We start from the raw sequence: 15,726 nt of genomic DNA on the forward strand, positions 1-15,726 counted from the left end.
TTTCTTTCTTTCTTTCTTTCTTTCTTTCTTTCTTTCTTTCTTTCTTTCTTTCTTTCTTTCTTTCTTTCTTTCTTTCTTTCCTTCTTCCTTTCTTTTTTTTAAAAGATTTTATTTATTTACTTGAGAGAGAGAGAGAGTATGAACACAGAGGGAGAAGGAGAGGCAGACCCCCGCTGAGCAGGGAGCCCGATGCAGGACTCCACCCCAGGACCCTGCAATCATGACCTGAGCAACGGTGGACACTTAACTGACCAACCGGCTCCCCGCAGGGCTTTCTAAATTCCCTGTGTACGATTGCTTTTGAAGGTCTGAATCATAAAAGTCTGGCTTCCAAAAGGGAAGAAAGGGGGAAAAAAACCCAATCAAACCAAAAACCAGGTGCAACTCCTGTAAGTCTCCAGGGAACCACCTCAGCCGCTGGGAGTGCACCAGTGACAGCCTGCTTCTGTGCCTACACCTCAGCAATGAAAAGCTCTCATCAGCAATCAGGATACAGAACCCTAATATTTGGAGGACCAATTCCTTATTGGCCACCATGGCTGCAACAAACCACTCTAGAGATGTGGGCACAGCTGCCTGCTACTGGGCTTAGGGCTGGGGGATGCATAACTACTGTAGTGCTAACGGCAGAGATTGGCCAAATTTAGCCAGACTTTCCTGGTCAGGCTTTCTCCTGGGAGCCGCAAGCATTCAGATACACTCTCGAGTGCCGACGTGGTGACTTCAGACGGTTTCTGCTAGGACAGTTGCTGTCTGAGTGGAGACACAGGTTTCTGGCATTTCCTATTTTGCTATCTTTCCTGACATCCCCTCCCATTATTAAGTCTCATAGTAAAATTAAAGAACCACAGTGAAATCTCCCCTGGTTTTCAGGCTAGTCTCCCACAGAAATTATAGCCCCAAAGTTCCCTCTGGCTGATGTCCTTGTTGTGCTCAGACTTAGCTGCAGAGGACTGGGTGCAGTCCAGATTCTCACTGCTCTGGCCGTAGCAGCCTGCACTCCTCTTAGCACTGCCAACCTAGGTGCATCCAACCCTCTGACCTCTTATGTGTCCCACATCTCTTAATTCCAAGAGACAAGAGGGTTACCAGAATAATAAGAATATAAATTATATAAATGTAAGACTATAATTAATAATAATAATAATAATATCACAAATCTGGTTCCAACCCACAAAAGAAAAAAAAGAAAAACCAACCCAACACAAGCTGATTTGTAGCCAAGCTAGTAATGTATAATCTGTGACGATTCCCTGATCCCAGGACTCCTATGGCCACAGACTCTAGCAAAGACTTCTAATCTGGGTTGTAGGGAAGAGACAGGTCAAACTATAGAGGGACGAAAAGCCACCAGTCAGTGTTGAGAGCCCATTGCAGAACTTAATTTTAACTGGGGATAGTTCCCACTTGAAGGTCGATGGTGGCGCTATGTTGCCCATAACCTGGGGGAGATCTACATGTCTGAACGGCTTTTTTTTTTTCAGAAAGTGGCATTTGTTTTCTTGCCAGTGACAGTATCCCCTGTTCCCAAGCTTTCTTGGGACTCCCCTTTTCCACGCAGAATCCATGCTGGATATTTAAAACCTCTGGATTTCTACTTGCCCTTTGAACCTTGTGTTCTGGCACACAATGGTGAGTCAGTGTTGGACCTGTCCAGGGAAGCAGTTTCATTTATAACAGGCACATCTCCAAGCAAAGGCTATTGCTATGTATTTCCCTTGGTTTCTATGGGGGATTTGAGGGGATCCGATAATAATGTCTTTTACATGCTACATTTCAAAAGCCCCTTAAGAGAGAGAGAAGTCAGGTAGTTGGAGATCATAACATCAGCTTTGTTATGAATCAAACCTAGATTGGGAGATGTGTCACAGCAATGAGTTTCCTCAAACTGGGCACCATGATCAGGGACTTCACCGCTGCCAGGCAGGGCCTGCTCTCACAACGCCTACACCTGGAGCACCAGCTTAGAGGCCTCCTCTCTGCCCCCCAGGCTGTCTCCACAGAGACAGGCAGGAAGAGACCACACCTTATAGGCTGTGCTTCTTCTCCAGAAACATCTAAGAGCTTACCTCTCATGGGAGGGAGGAGGGTGCAACAAGGAACCAGAAGTGTCAGGTTGACTGATGTCCTTCTCCTGGAAGGAGACACTGGGAACTGGGAATGAATGTCCCCACCCAAATTTCCCTTCCTGCCCTTTGTTTCCAATTCTCACCCCTCAGAGGAAGACCAGACTCTGTTCTGTAGCTAAGTGGCTGCTGCTCTTGCTGCTGGCCCCTACCTTGAATTCTGCAGGCCCCCTACCTTGAATTCTACCTCCTGTTCTGGGTAATAAAACCTTTGTCTCAGCTCAGACTCATCCCCCAATAGGGAACCCTGCACTAATGCTGCTCTTGGTGAAGCTGACAAAGATGGTTACCTCAGTGGTCCAGTAAGGACCAACATCTCTGCTGGCCCCAATCTTCCTCTGCTGCTGACTGGTCCAGGCTTGGGATAATCTGAGCTGTCCCTGTGGGAGCAGATATGTCCCGTGTCATGAAAAGGCCTCCAGTATTACACACTTCCTTCAAGTTCCAGCTGGATCTTCCGAAGCTCAGCCTGCTTCTAAGGTTCTTCCTTGTCTTCTACATGTGGTCTGATGCTCTTCCTGAGAGCAGAGCATCTTTTATCTTTTCTACCCTTCACGTCTTGACTACTAGGCCAAAACCTTGCTCTTAATCATGGAGGAGGGAAGATGGGGCTTGAGAAAAGCTTCACCTTCGCTCTTTGAATCTGGCTGGAGTTCCAGAGAAGATAAAGGCAAATAGAAGTGGAGACAGTTAATACTGACTGTCCACCCATTCCCAGCTTGAATAGCCTGAAGACCAAAGAGATGTGTGTTTCTCAATGTGGGATCTACAGACCACTGTCTCAGAGCCATGGTCCCACCAAATCTCTCAGATCCTAGTTTTATGCTGTCCCCCCTCTCTTTTTATTTTCATTCCAATTTACATTTTAACTTCTACTTATACATTTTAGGTATTTTAAAGACACTTTACGGCACCTGGGTGGCTTAGTTGGTTAAGCATCAGCCTTCGGCTCAGGTTTTGATCCCAGGGTCCTGGGTTTGAGCCCTGAATCGGGCTCCCTGCTCAGCAGGGAGTCTGCTTCTCCCTCTGCCCCTCACCCCACTTGAGCTCACTCTCTCTCTCAAATAAATAAATAAATAAATAAATAAATAAAATCTTAAAAAAAAAAGATTGTTTACAAAAATAAAGAAACTTTAAATACTTTGTTGAATGATGGCAGAGTGTAAATGGAAAAAATCTTTGTGCCCATATTGCATTGTCTTAATTACTGTAGCTTTAGAGCAAGTTGAACGTTTTTATTCTTTTTCAAGATTATCTTGGCTAAGCTTGGCCTTTGGCATTTCCATTTATATTGTAAAATCAGTTTGTCAATTTCCACAACAAGCTTACTTAAACAACATTTTATTGAGCTCTCTCTACTCCTCAGAAATCTATTTCAGCAGATTTTCTCTTTGACGTGAACATCACAGACAGGGAGGTTACGACCAGCATTCCTCTTGATTCCTTCCCTATAACCAGTGGATGAGAGGAAGGCTCCTTCTCTGGAACAGGCCACCACAGAGTGAGCTGGGGTCAGGAGCAGAGCGGGCCCAACCAGGTTTTGTTGGGGCAGCTAACCAGTAAGAGCCCCAGAGGTACAATGAATTCATTCTCTTACCAAAAACAAGAAAAAACTAGTATGACACCTCAGTAGTGTCCCTCAGTAGTGACACTTAGAGTTCAAATATGAGAAGGGGATCAGAAAACAGTTAAAAAGGCCACCTCCAGGGTCGTGGTTGGGGGAGGAGCTAGCCCTGTCCCCCCACCACCCCGAGCGTGCGCTGACCTGCTGCTCAGTTACTACAGGAGGTGGAGTCCCCAGCCAAGCAGCAGCACCAGCCCTCGCTCTGTGGGTAGCACCAACTCTCGCCATGGTTCGGGACACCCTGTCCCTGAGGGTCAGGAAGCTCCAGAACCTTATGTTCTCCCTGGGGTTGGAGACCACCCATAAAACTTCTAAAGACACCCCTCAGGCCTGTCTGGTTGTAGGTGAAGGCCAAGCTATGCACGGCCATGATGGGGAGCTCAGCAATGGGGGATAACATCAATCTCAATTCCATCTCATCCCTTTGAAGACCAGCCATGGAGCCATGTTGCCGGGTTGTCACCATGAGAGGGCTTTCAATGGATGTAAACCTTGGGGTCGATCATTCTGAGACCTCCCCTGGTTCTAGGACATGCTCATACAGAGAAGCATCCAAAGACATTTCTTCTCTTGCATTGGTGGTGCTGGTGTTGATGGTGGCAGTGTCCAGAGCATTGGAGCGAGGAAGCCTATTGTCTGCCTCTACTTGCATTTTATTGAAATTATATTGGATCTGTAGGTTAACTGGGGAGAATTTACATTTTAACACTATTTAGTCTTCAAATCCATAAACATGGTATACTTTTGCATTTATTTTGGCTTTCTTTCTTTCTTTTTTTTTTTTTAAAGATTTTATTTATTTATTTGACAGAGAGAGACACAGCGAGAGAGGGAGCACAAGCAGGGGGAATGGGAGACGGAGAAGCAGGCTTCCCACAGAGCAGGGAGCCTGATGCAGGGCTCGATCCCAGGACCCCGGGATCATGACCTGAGCCAAAGGCAGCTGCTTAACTGACTGAGCCACCCAGGTGCCCCTATTTTGGCTTTCTTTAAATTCTCTCAGGGAATGTTTTGTGATTTTCAGTATAGTGTTCTTGCACATCTTTTGTTGGTTTTGTCTTTATTATTGATGGTTTTCAATGCTTTTAGAAATGATACTGTTTTCTACTTGTGTTTCAACTTGTTTGCTGCAAGTATATAGAAATATGATTTATTTTTGCATATCGATTGAGTCTAATTACCTTGTTCAATTACTAATTAATTCCAAAATTTGTCTATAAATTCTTTTAGATTTTCTAAGTACACAATCAGCTGCAAATAATAGTGGTTCTATTTCTTCCCTATTAGGTTTATTTTAAAAATTGATTTTCTCACCTTATTGCATTGGCTAAAATTTCCAGTAAATGTTAAATAGAAATGGTGACAGTGCACATTTTATCTTATTCTCAAATTGAGTGAGAAAGTACTTAATATTTCACCTTTCAGTATGATGTTAGATGTAGTTGTTGCTTTTTAGCTTTTTGGATTTTTTTATGGTGTATACCCTTTATTAGATTAAGAAAGTTACTTTCTTCTTTTAGCTTTCTGAGAGTTAAAAAAATGAAAAGATGTTGAATTTTATCAAGTGCTTTTTCTGGGTCTAGTGAAAGTATTATATGGTTTTCTTCTTTAGTTGTCAATGTGGTGATAACACATTCCTTGAGTTTTAAATGTTAAAGAATTCTTCCATGCCCACATTAAGTCCTGCTTAGTCATGATGTATTACCCTTTTTATCTATTGCTGGATTTGATTTGCTAATGTTCTGCAGGAACATATTTTTCCATCTGTGTCCATGAGAGATAGTGACCTGTGCTTTCATTTTTGTAGTGTCTTTCTCAGGTTTTTTGTATCAAGATTATACTGTCCTACTCTAGCAAGTTGGCCTGTGTTCCTGTTTTCTCTTTCACTGACAGAATCTGTGTAAGATCGGCAATAGCCTTCCTTAAACGTATGTTTTAAAGAACTCACAAAGGAAGCATCTGGGCCTAGACTTTTCTGTTTGCTTGGTTTTTGTTTTTGTTTTTGTTTGTTTGGTTTTGTTGGGTGGGAAGGGCATCTTTCAATCTTTAAATTTTTTTTTTTAAGATTTTATTTATTTATTTATTTGAGACAGAGAGAATGAGAGAGAGAGAGCACATGAGAGGGGGGAGGGTCAGAGGCAGAAGCAGGCAGATGCGGGACTCGATCCAGGGACTCCAGGATCATGACCTGAGCCGAAGGCAGTTGCTTAACCAACTGAGCCACCCAGGCGCCCAGGGCATCTTTCAATCTTGATGTTCATTCTCTCGTCGTATTTTTTTCCTTAGGATGTTTTCAACAGTCCAGAACAAGAAGATTTCCCATGAGACTCTTTTGAATCACTTCAAGCAAAATAAGGTGGAGATAGCAAACGCAATAACAAAGCCATTTCCTTTTCTTGAAAGCCTCAGAGACCACTCCTTTATCACGGAAAAAATCTATAAAGTACGTAAAGTTTATCATATCTTCCCATGATAACCCAGGCTCACACTAATTAAGTGTGGCAACCTGGATTCAAAATTTAGTATATCGCTAACTGGCTGGTGGCCTTTTCATACTCTTCATGGAAAGACCTTTTTAAGTGAGCTAATCCTCCTATCAGGTTGAGGGTGACAGGACAGGCAGTCATTGCTAACGATGCTTCTGTCCTAATTGAAGCCTGTCTTCTGTGGGACATGTTGCAGTGAGGTGGATGGGAACAGTGATATGGCGGAATTGAAACTGATAGCTATTTATACAAAACCTATAGCAATTTATACAATATAACAAAATTAAATAAAATTAAAATAATTAAGAGAATTGGGGCAGTATTACATTATAAAATCCACTATGTCAAATGAAATCCCCAGGGATTTTGTGCTATTATAAATCAATTTGTTCTGTAAGTCTATCTACACTGGGAAAGTGGAATGAATGTTCTAGGCAGTCACTTCCTAGTGATTAACTTTGAAACTATTTTAACTTTGAAACTATTATTTTATATTCTTTTCCCATTGCACTTTTTTTTTTTTTAAAGGATTCTGAAGAAGCCCATAGAAACTTGGTGCCAGTAGAGAAAGTGGTATATAATATTCTCTGCTACCTTGAGAAGACATTTGATAGGTCACTCCTACAAGTCCTGTTCAGCAGGGTTCATCTGAAGGAGTATCCTGATTTAATTCATGTTCATAGAATCTTCGAAAATGGTAATCAATACCCTCCCCTCCCTTTTGGGGTCCAGGTCTACTTTTATTCATTCACTCATTTACTGGTTTAACAACTATTCATGAAATGTTTACCCTGTCCCAGGACCTGTGCTTATCAGTGTGAATGAGTCACTGTTAATAAAAACCAACACGTTCTCTGGCCTCATCATCAAAATCATCAGTCAGATGATTACCCTGCTAGGGCCTCATGTAGGTTTAATTACAGCCCTTTTTCTTCTCCTGGAAATGTGTGATTTATTCTGTGTCACAGGGGCCTGATAAAGAGGAAGTGTTCCTGGACAGGTAGTGACATTTTTCTAAGATGACCAGATTGTCACCGATTCCCACAGAAAACCTTATCTGAGACAGTCTGACAAAAAGTTAGTTCTCCAAACAAAAAATCGAGAAGTCACAAGAGCCCCCACCATCACCCCCCGCCCCCCAGCCTAGAAGGAGGGCCAGCGTGTGGAAAGGCATGGGAGTAAGGAAGGCTGATTCTGATGTGATGGTCACAGACAAATTGTGCATTTCTGACACCCTAAACTGAGGAACTGGAATTTTATTTTCATAAAAACAGGGAAGTCACACCAATTCTTAAGCAAGGGAAAAAGTCAAAAGAAGCGAAAATAAAGTAGGGAGTGTATTAATTTGTGAAAATAGTACATTGATTAAAATAAGAACAATATAATTTCTTTTTTTTTTTAAAGATTTATTTATTTTAGAGAGAGAAAGAGAGAGTGTGCAGGCGGGAGGAGCAGAGGGAGAGGGAGAGAGAAACTCAAGCAGACTCTGTGCTGAGCGAGGAGCCCGCTGCCGGGCTTGATCCCACCACCCCGAGATCACGACCTGAGCGGAAACCCGGAGTGAGACACTCCACCCACTGCGCCACACAGGCTTCCCTGAGCAATATAATTTCTATACTAATACCTGGGTTAGAGAAAGGAATAGAAAGAATCAAATATCTGGGCACAAATTTCAAGTCAATGATTTTTAAAAGCTTCATTGAGATAAATTTACACACCTTAGGTCAATATATTTGTAACCAGGATGTCCCAGGCCATGGGAACAGAGGGAATGGCGGTTACCTGTCCTGCCCACACCTCAGGGGCTCTGATTCTCTCCATGGACTGCAGCGAACCCCCCCTTCCAGGTTCAGTGTCCACATCCCCTGTGTTAGGTTCTGGGGTTCCCCGAGCTAGGGTGACCTGCACCTACACTCACTGCAGCTGTCGCCTCCCAGACACTGTTGTTCATGGGAGCTGTGAGTCAGTAACCCAAAGCCAAGAATCTGGGGGCTGTGGCCTGGGGTGTGCACCCTCTCCTGCTGCTCAGTCCCTACCTTCATCGCATGCTCAGAGCCTCCTGAGCCCCCATGGGACCATATACATGCACACAGGCCCCCTTCACCTTTCCCTTTGTTCTCCTTGTATCTTCCACCTGGTTTTGCCACAGTCTGAGGCCAGGTCCTGGGATGACAAAGCACACCTGGCTCCCAGTGTCCCATGCAACTCACCCCTGCGGGCCCAACCCCAGGAGGAACTCCCTCCATGGGCCCTGGAGCAGCAGGTTCCCTACCTCCATGGTGTCCCCTCCTCCCTGGACTCCCCGCAGATACCACCCTCCTCCCCCCTCCAGGCTTCATGGTTTATTTCCTTCCTCCCATGTGTGCTGGGTCACCTACAGGCAGGGGTGCTGGGCTGGTGTCCCTCCCTCCCCTGACTGGGGACCTCCCCACCCCTGGGGCAGGCCTGTGGGGTGGTCCTCCAGCACAGCTATCTGTGCTCCCTGCTCAGAGCTGCAGAGTGTCCCTCCTTTGTTCCTGGGATCTGGCCCCTGGGAGGTCTGTCTTGTTCCTCCAGGTGTCCTCTGCTTTGTCTCTTTGGGAAGCGCTCACCCTCCCTGCCCCAACCCTCCTCTGGTCTAGCAGCATCTTTAGAGCAGATGGGCTTTCTCTTTCATACCCATGGATCTCTCTGTGAGCCTAGCTCTTGTCCCGAAGAATTCCCTCTGTCCCTTTGTACGGTTCACAGAGACATTCCATTTAACAGAATTTATATTGAGATAAGCTTTCACTCCTCTCTGGCCATCTTGTTGGGTGATTAATTACTGTTTATAACTTTCCCACTGCTCCATAATCCTTAAACCCGACAGGCTCATCGCCTATAAGATTTGCTTGCCCGTGTTTTTCTCTTTGATGTCCCAGGGAAAGGAACAAACGACAGCAAGTTAGGAGCCACTGAGATGAACTGACCCAGGGTCCCGAAGTCCCCACTAAGTACCTGGATTCTTGGGCGGTCCAGAGGTTTAACTATGAGGTGGTGTCCCTGATTGTTTGCTTGCAACCACTAATTAATTTTTTTCTCTGTTCAGTAATTGAAGACAAGTATTTTCCCCAGAAAAGTGATAGTGAAGAGACACAAAAGACACCCAACATCGGGCCAAGCTGTGAACAAGGTAATTATGATAGAAAACAAACGTTGCTTCTTGGTTACAAAGAGGTCAGAACTCAGGAAGTTCAACTGTGATGCTCGAGAGGGAATCCAGGAGGACATGGGGCAGGTGGATGTGTGTGACTTTGTATTGATTCCAAAATGACATGACTCTGTTTGAATCCAAGACAAAAGGCGGCAAAGAGAGACTTTCTGCCCAATAACCTGGAGGCTGGAGTAAGAACCTAAGTGTGAATTATGAGTTTCCAGAGGTGACCTTCAGTGTGAAGCAGCTAAGGGCTAAGAACTCTGGGCCCATGGTCAATATCAAAGAGGAGACCCTTGATGATGGCAGAAGGGACTGATTTCAATGTGGGGGATGTTGTTCAAGAGCCCAGACATTCAAGAAGAAAACCAGTCACACACACAGAGAAAAGAGGAAGTAGTAGAGAGATGGAGGGGAGGAGGGAAATGAAAGGGAAGTAAGGGTTGAAAGACACAATAGAAATAGCTGCGTTATTAACATCTCACTGGTTGAACATTTGTGGGGGCAGTTGTAGGTTTAGTGCTCAAGCTGCCGTTGCTTTTATGCTTATTTTGCAGGTAAGGAAACTGAAATCTGGAGACAGTGTGTATGTAGTTGGCCTGGGGTCAGATGAGCAAGGGTGAACCCAGGCATTCTGAACCCAGAACCTGTTTGTGTGTGTCTTAATGGAGGTAAAATTCACATAACATAAAATTAACCACTTTAAACAATTTAGTGGCATTTGGTGCATTCACAATGTTGTGCAACTATCACCTCTATCTGCTTTCAAAACGTATCAATCACCTCAAAAGGCAACCCCATTTCACTCCCCGCCCCCTCCTCCCACGGCCAGGAGCCACTGGTATAACTAAAAGGTGTATCTTTTCATTTCTGTGTGTTGAGTGGAGGAAATCAGAAAGTCGGAGAGAACAGGAATGGAGCCTGATGTGGAAGGTGGGAAGATGTGAGGAAGAGAGCTGGGCAGGAAGGTGGAGGCAGCAGACCCTGAGCAGAGAGGGTGGCTGGAGGGAAGAAAGATGGAAACACAAGGACGTGGAAGACAATGGAATCCGGGATGCAGAAGTATTTTCCTAGGATAGAAGCAGCAATGCCTGGAGGTTGGATCCTGGTGGAAAATGGCAGGAGAGAGAAAGGGAATGAGGTCTAAGGTGATGGAAAGAGGCAGAACAGGGCTTGGTTGCGTTTCGGGTGGAGTCTTGGAGCAGGAAGAGTATTTCTGCACAAGGAGCAGCTAACCTTTGTCTCCAGTGTCAGAGCTCAGTGTCTACGAACTACTCCTTAGTAGTCACTGGCTCTGGTCTCTCCTTTCCTTTTCTCTCTCTTTAGTGCCCGATGAATCCGAAGTTTTAAGAATGAAGTCAGAGGAGGTGTGTGGCCTGCTGGACGAAGGACAAGGTAACTATGACTGAATCCCAGGTTTTAAATGACCAGTTCCCCGGATAACTCATTATGTGAAGGGAGGAGAGGCCATACACCCGAGCCCAGCCTCTGGCTCCTTTCCAAGGTGTGAGGGAGGCCCGCATGTGGGGTGAGTCCCGAAGGGCCTAGGGGATGAAATTTAAAGAGAACCCAAGAGTAGGTGCCTCCTTAAATTAGGCTCCTTAGGCCTCTTACCTGCTTCACCCTAGCCCTGACCTGGAAGCAAGAGAGAAAGGGGAGCTGAAGTCTTTACTGGAGGACAAGGATAGACAGGTGGATGGATTGGGCAGTCCAATGGGAGTTATAGGAGCAAGCACAGTTTTACCTAAATGGACATGAGATCCAAAATTCTCCCATAGAGAGGTTTCGCAGGGAGATAGCTTTATCCTACTTGCCAGAAGTTGTCACAGGAACATGGAAATAATGTGCGTGATGGTCAGATTTGCCAGTAAGTGGGATCACTGGAGAAGACACTAGAGGTAGAGGTGGGGAAGAGGCCCTGAGGATGGGTCAAAGCCCAGTGAGAGACTCGGAGTGATGGAGGGATGCAACCTTTGAGATGAAGACAACGTGCAAGACAAGGACTGGGAGCCTAGAGGCAGGCAGAGGGTCCGGGCAAGCCTGAGAGAAACAGAGACAGAGGAGGACAATTTACACCAGGGATAGTGACAAAGATAATATGGAGAGAGAAACAGGGGACAAAGCAAATGCTGATAAAAGAGGAAGTAGGGGAAGGACAAAACAAAACCCTGAAGACAGAGTGTTCAGTGGGAGTGAATGGAATGTTGCTGGAGGTCAGTGTGGGAGAGAGGAGACATGGTGGGATATTTAGCATCAAGGGGAGGTCACTGCACAGAAGCTTCTGCCGCAGGGGGTCGTCCCTGCTAACAGTAAATTTTCAGAACCCTGAATGCTGGACCCATATGTTGGCAAACATTACATTACTGATGTATTTGTATGGACGGTTCTATGAAAACAGTTCTAAGAAGTGTATTTATGTAGACATGTACTAAGCCACCTTTGAAAAGGACACAAGAATAAACACAAAATTCAGCCAAGATAATTTCCAGTGAGTGAATGAGAGTAGCAGGTTAAGAGAAAAGAGGAAAAACAAAAAGGTAGATTTCAGGGTAAAGAGGAAAACCCTGGAGAGATGGAAAGAGGACATCGAGGTCCTGACACAGAGAGAGGCAGGAGGCGAGCAGGCGAGAGGCAGCACAGAGGTGGGGGGGACCCTCTCAGGTGGAGTGGGGAGAGAGGAGACAGCTGAGGGTTCTTTCTGGATCATTACATATTCCAGGGGCAGAGCTCTTCCAGGTACAAACTTCTAGTACAATCTTGTGCCGGGGGGCTGGTGGATATACAGAAGACAATTGCATCTTGTCACCTCAAAATTAACCAAGAAGGCCAGCCAGCAGGGACAGCATACGTCCAAGCACCTGAAATAATCAGGAAGGCTGGTGGAAGGAGTCTGATGTGGTGACACCGTGTGTGTCTCAGCAAAGGTGTCAGGAGGTGGCCCAGGGAGGACGGGATGCATGCAGGAGAGGGAGACCCTGGTGCTCAGTGAAGGAGCTCTTGCCTAGCAGAAGAGAGTTGGGGGTGAAGTGGAAAGGTACTGCAAGGGGGCACTAAAGAGATGTGTAGAGCAAGATGGCAAGAGGAGATGAAGGGACAAAGATGCGTCAGGCTAGAGGAGGCAGAAATGGAGAGTGCTAAAGAGAATGTGCTGAGCTGAGAGCAGGAGGAGGTATGAGCCACAAGAAAGAGAAACAGAGGCAGGGAAATGGGAAGAGGCATCTGCAAGGGGAAGAAGAGAAGGAGTGGTCAGAAAATGGAGAGCAAGACGATCAGAGCTGGCCACTGGGGTCACCTATCCTTACAAAGCATCCAGGGAGAGTGACGGGAGCACCATTAACCTGCAGGACCCCGGATTCCGTGAGAAGACCATCTGGAGCAGGGACATTCCTGCCTACAGCTGACCCAGCAGCCAGGGCTTTGCTGGTGTCTCCTTATGATGGGGTTCCCTGCTGGTTCCTTGGCCCCACATTGAGATCCCTAAGGGGTTTTGTTTCTCTGTGCAGTAGTCAGCAGTGAATCCAGTGAGGAGGAAGAGCCCCCAGCAGCTCTGAGCTCAGCACAAGGACGAGGGCTGGAGGAGAAGGGTGAGGATGGCCAGCTTTGGGCTGCAGACCATCATGTGTCCGAATTCAGAGCCCCCGCTTCCTGACGTGTTGTACTTTGAGTGCGCTCTACAGCCAATGATTCTGTCAAGCTGTGAACACATTCTCTGTATTTACCTCATGTGCCATTTTGGGAAATGTGGGAGACAAGGTCCTAGTCACTAAATATGTGTGTTGATATATAAAGGTTAGAGTAGAAACAAACTAGCATTATTTCTGTTGTTTGTTTGTTTTTCCTTCCACATGATCATGCCTATTGTGGTATAATAAAAAAAAATAGGTATTTGTCTTTGTCCCTAGTTCCTGGCACAGAGCTCCCCAAACCCTTGGAATTTCCCCAGTGGTAAGAGTGTCCCTATGACAATTAGAGGGTTAGAACTCGACCTCTGTGGCGAAAAAAAGAGGTGGGAGATTAAGTTCAATCACCAATGGCCCATGATTTAACCAATCATGCTTACACAATGAAACCTTGGTAAAAACCTCTGAACAATGGGGTTGGCAGCCCCTGACTTTGTAAATACATTGATGTGCTGGGAGGGTTGCATGCTGGAGAAGGTGTGGAAACCCTGGCACACCCCACCTCCATACCTCGCCCTATCCATCTCTTCCATTTTGCTGCTCTTGAGTTGTATTCTTTATAATAAAACTGTAATCATAAGTAGAGCACTTTCCTGAGTTCTGTGAGTCATTCTAGCAAATTATTGGACCTAAGGGGCCATCATGGGCACCCCCAAGTTTATAATTGGCTGGGCAGAAACATGGGTAGCTTGGAGACCCCATTTGTAGCTGGTGTCTGAAGTGGGGTCAGTCATGTGGGACTGAGCCTTTGCCCCGTGTGGTCTGGGCTAACTCTGGGCAGTTAGTTCAGAACTGAATTGAATTGTTCAACACTGAGTTGATATTGGAGAGCTGGAGAATTGATTGGTGTTGGAATGACCTATTTATCATTGGAAAAGGCACCACACAGTTGGTGTCAGAAAAAAGCCCACACACCTATTCATACTGATGTCTTCAATGTAGGTATTGATTTCTGCCTTAACTAACCTCTATCATCTGTAGATCACCAAAAAAGGTAAGTAATTTTTGATTGCTTTGATACATATATTGTTATTGGAAACTTGGAAAGACCCAAAAAGCCCAAATAAGACTTTTTGACAGGTGTTCCCCATCATGCCATTAGCTTATATACAAACTTTTCCAAAAATAATTTGGCAAATATTATCTCATAATTCGAAAACATCAGTAAGGAGTAGGCAGAATAACTATTACTTTTATCCTTGTTATAGATGAGAAAACTCTAGCCCATAACTGTTTAAGAGTCTTTTCCCAAATCATATGGAGAATTAAAGGCAGAGCCACGACCATTGTCTTGGATGCTCACATCTCAATTCAGCAGATGTGTTTCCTTCAGAAGGAAGAAGGGGAAGAAAACCAATCAGACGCATCTGCCAGTGTTAGTTGTTACAGGATTTATAACTTTTATCAAGCAGTTCTGTTTCTCTTCCATGGATTTTATGAACAAAACTAATTTGAAAATATGCACTAGGTGTAATAACAAATAAGATAACTTAACGTCAAAATGCACATTTTTTCCCAACAAAAGATTCATTTTAACTGTTTGCTATATTTTTTGTAAGTAATAAAACTGAATTTATTTTTTTAGGGAGTTCCCATCATTTAACCAACATGTAATGTCTTGAGCACTAGAAGTCTATTTATTATTCATGGAAAAAATGCCAACAGGTCCTGGGCTGGCAAGGGGGTTGAGTGAGACTGGGGCAAGCAGGGAGGAGGGGAGAGGGCTCTGATCCACATACTCTCTGGGTTCCATCTTCCAGTGTTGCCCTGGGCAAGCAATAGAGGCAGAGGAAGTGGGGAGGGATTAGTTGGAAGGATAGGAAGTAGAAAAGAGAGGTGTTAGGAAAGCTAAAGCAAGATATAGCAAAACGGCCCAACTGCCCAATTTTCTCAGCTCCTGGTCATGGCAGCTGAAAACTGTTAACCAAGGGGCTGTGTTGAGTTCAAAGAACAGACTGGAGTGCCGGGGGTTTCATGACCTTCCCTGGTCTTTCATAGTTTTCCTAAGGAATTTCCTTCTCTATTGGCTTCTTGGCTGCACACTAGTGGTCTGATTGCTCTGTAGAGAGAGCAGCTGTGCATGGAAGGGAGGGCTGCAGAGGAGACCAGGAGCCTCAAGGTTACCACCTGAAATTATCAGTAGGATTCAAAGGGACTCTGGAGCTTTAAGGAACAGAGAATCATATAGTTGGGAAAAAGGAATGTCCAACTAAGATTGCTAAATTAGATATACAACTGGTTAACTTTCTATAGAAGAATAAAGGAATACCACCTTTGCAGTTAACTTCTCTACCAGTCTAGAAAGTTATAACAGTGTATTAGTTCCGCAGTTTACCTCTAACCTTACCAGCCTATTAATTGTCCAAGCCTCTCTAAGTTGTAAGTTGTTAATCAAATGTATTGTAATATTCTCCCCGAGTGGCAGATTAAGGTCAATAAGGCGATGAAGAAAAATTATCCACACTTGGCAATAAGGCAATAAAGCAAAGGGTTACGTGTCCCGATTACATGTTAACTTACAGATTTTTGTCCAGTAGAGATGCATATGATTTGTTTGGTAGAAAAGATAATGCCAAAGATTATGGTTTTATTGCCTTATTAACAAGTTTGGGCTCTAATTTAGGAAACTTATTTCAGC

At 44.8% G+C, this 15,726-nt stretch overlaps 1 protein-coding gene across 1 annotated transcript in view; it reads left to right on the forward strand.

Moving 5' to 3' along the window:
* Positions 1–13,155, forward strand: part of LOC118011962 (nuclear body protein SP140-like protein) — a 16,848-nt gene extending 3,693 nt beyond the window's left edge. The window contains exons 2-6 of the mRNA XM_035006919.1: positions 6,037–6,193; positions 6,765–6,933; positions 9,304–9,387; positions 10,735–10,803; positions 12,912–13,155. Coding sequence (XP_034862810.1) covers positions 6,038–6,193; positions 6,765–6,933; positions 9,304–9,387; positions 10,735–10,803; positions 12,912–13,057 — 624 coding nt within the window. The 5' untranslated portion in view covers position 6,037 and the 3' untranslated portion in view covers positions 13,058–13,155. The remainder of the gene's footprint in view (positions 1–6,036; positions 6,194–6,764; positions 6,934–9,303; positions 9,388–10,734; positions 10,804–12,911) is intronic.
* The last annotated feature ends 2,571 nt before the right edge of the window (positions 13,156–15,726 follow it).

Source organism: Mirounga leonina, unplaced genomic scaffold, assembly GCF_011800145.1.
Source record: "Mirounga leonina isolate KUSES-001 unplaced genomic scaffold, KU_Mleo_1.0 Mir_151, whole genome shotgun sequence".
Taxonomy (NCBI): domain Eukaryota; kingdom Metazoa; phylum Chordata; class Mammalia; order Carnivora; family Phocidae; genus Mirounga; species Mirounga leonina.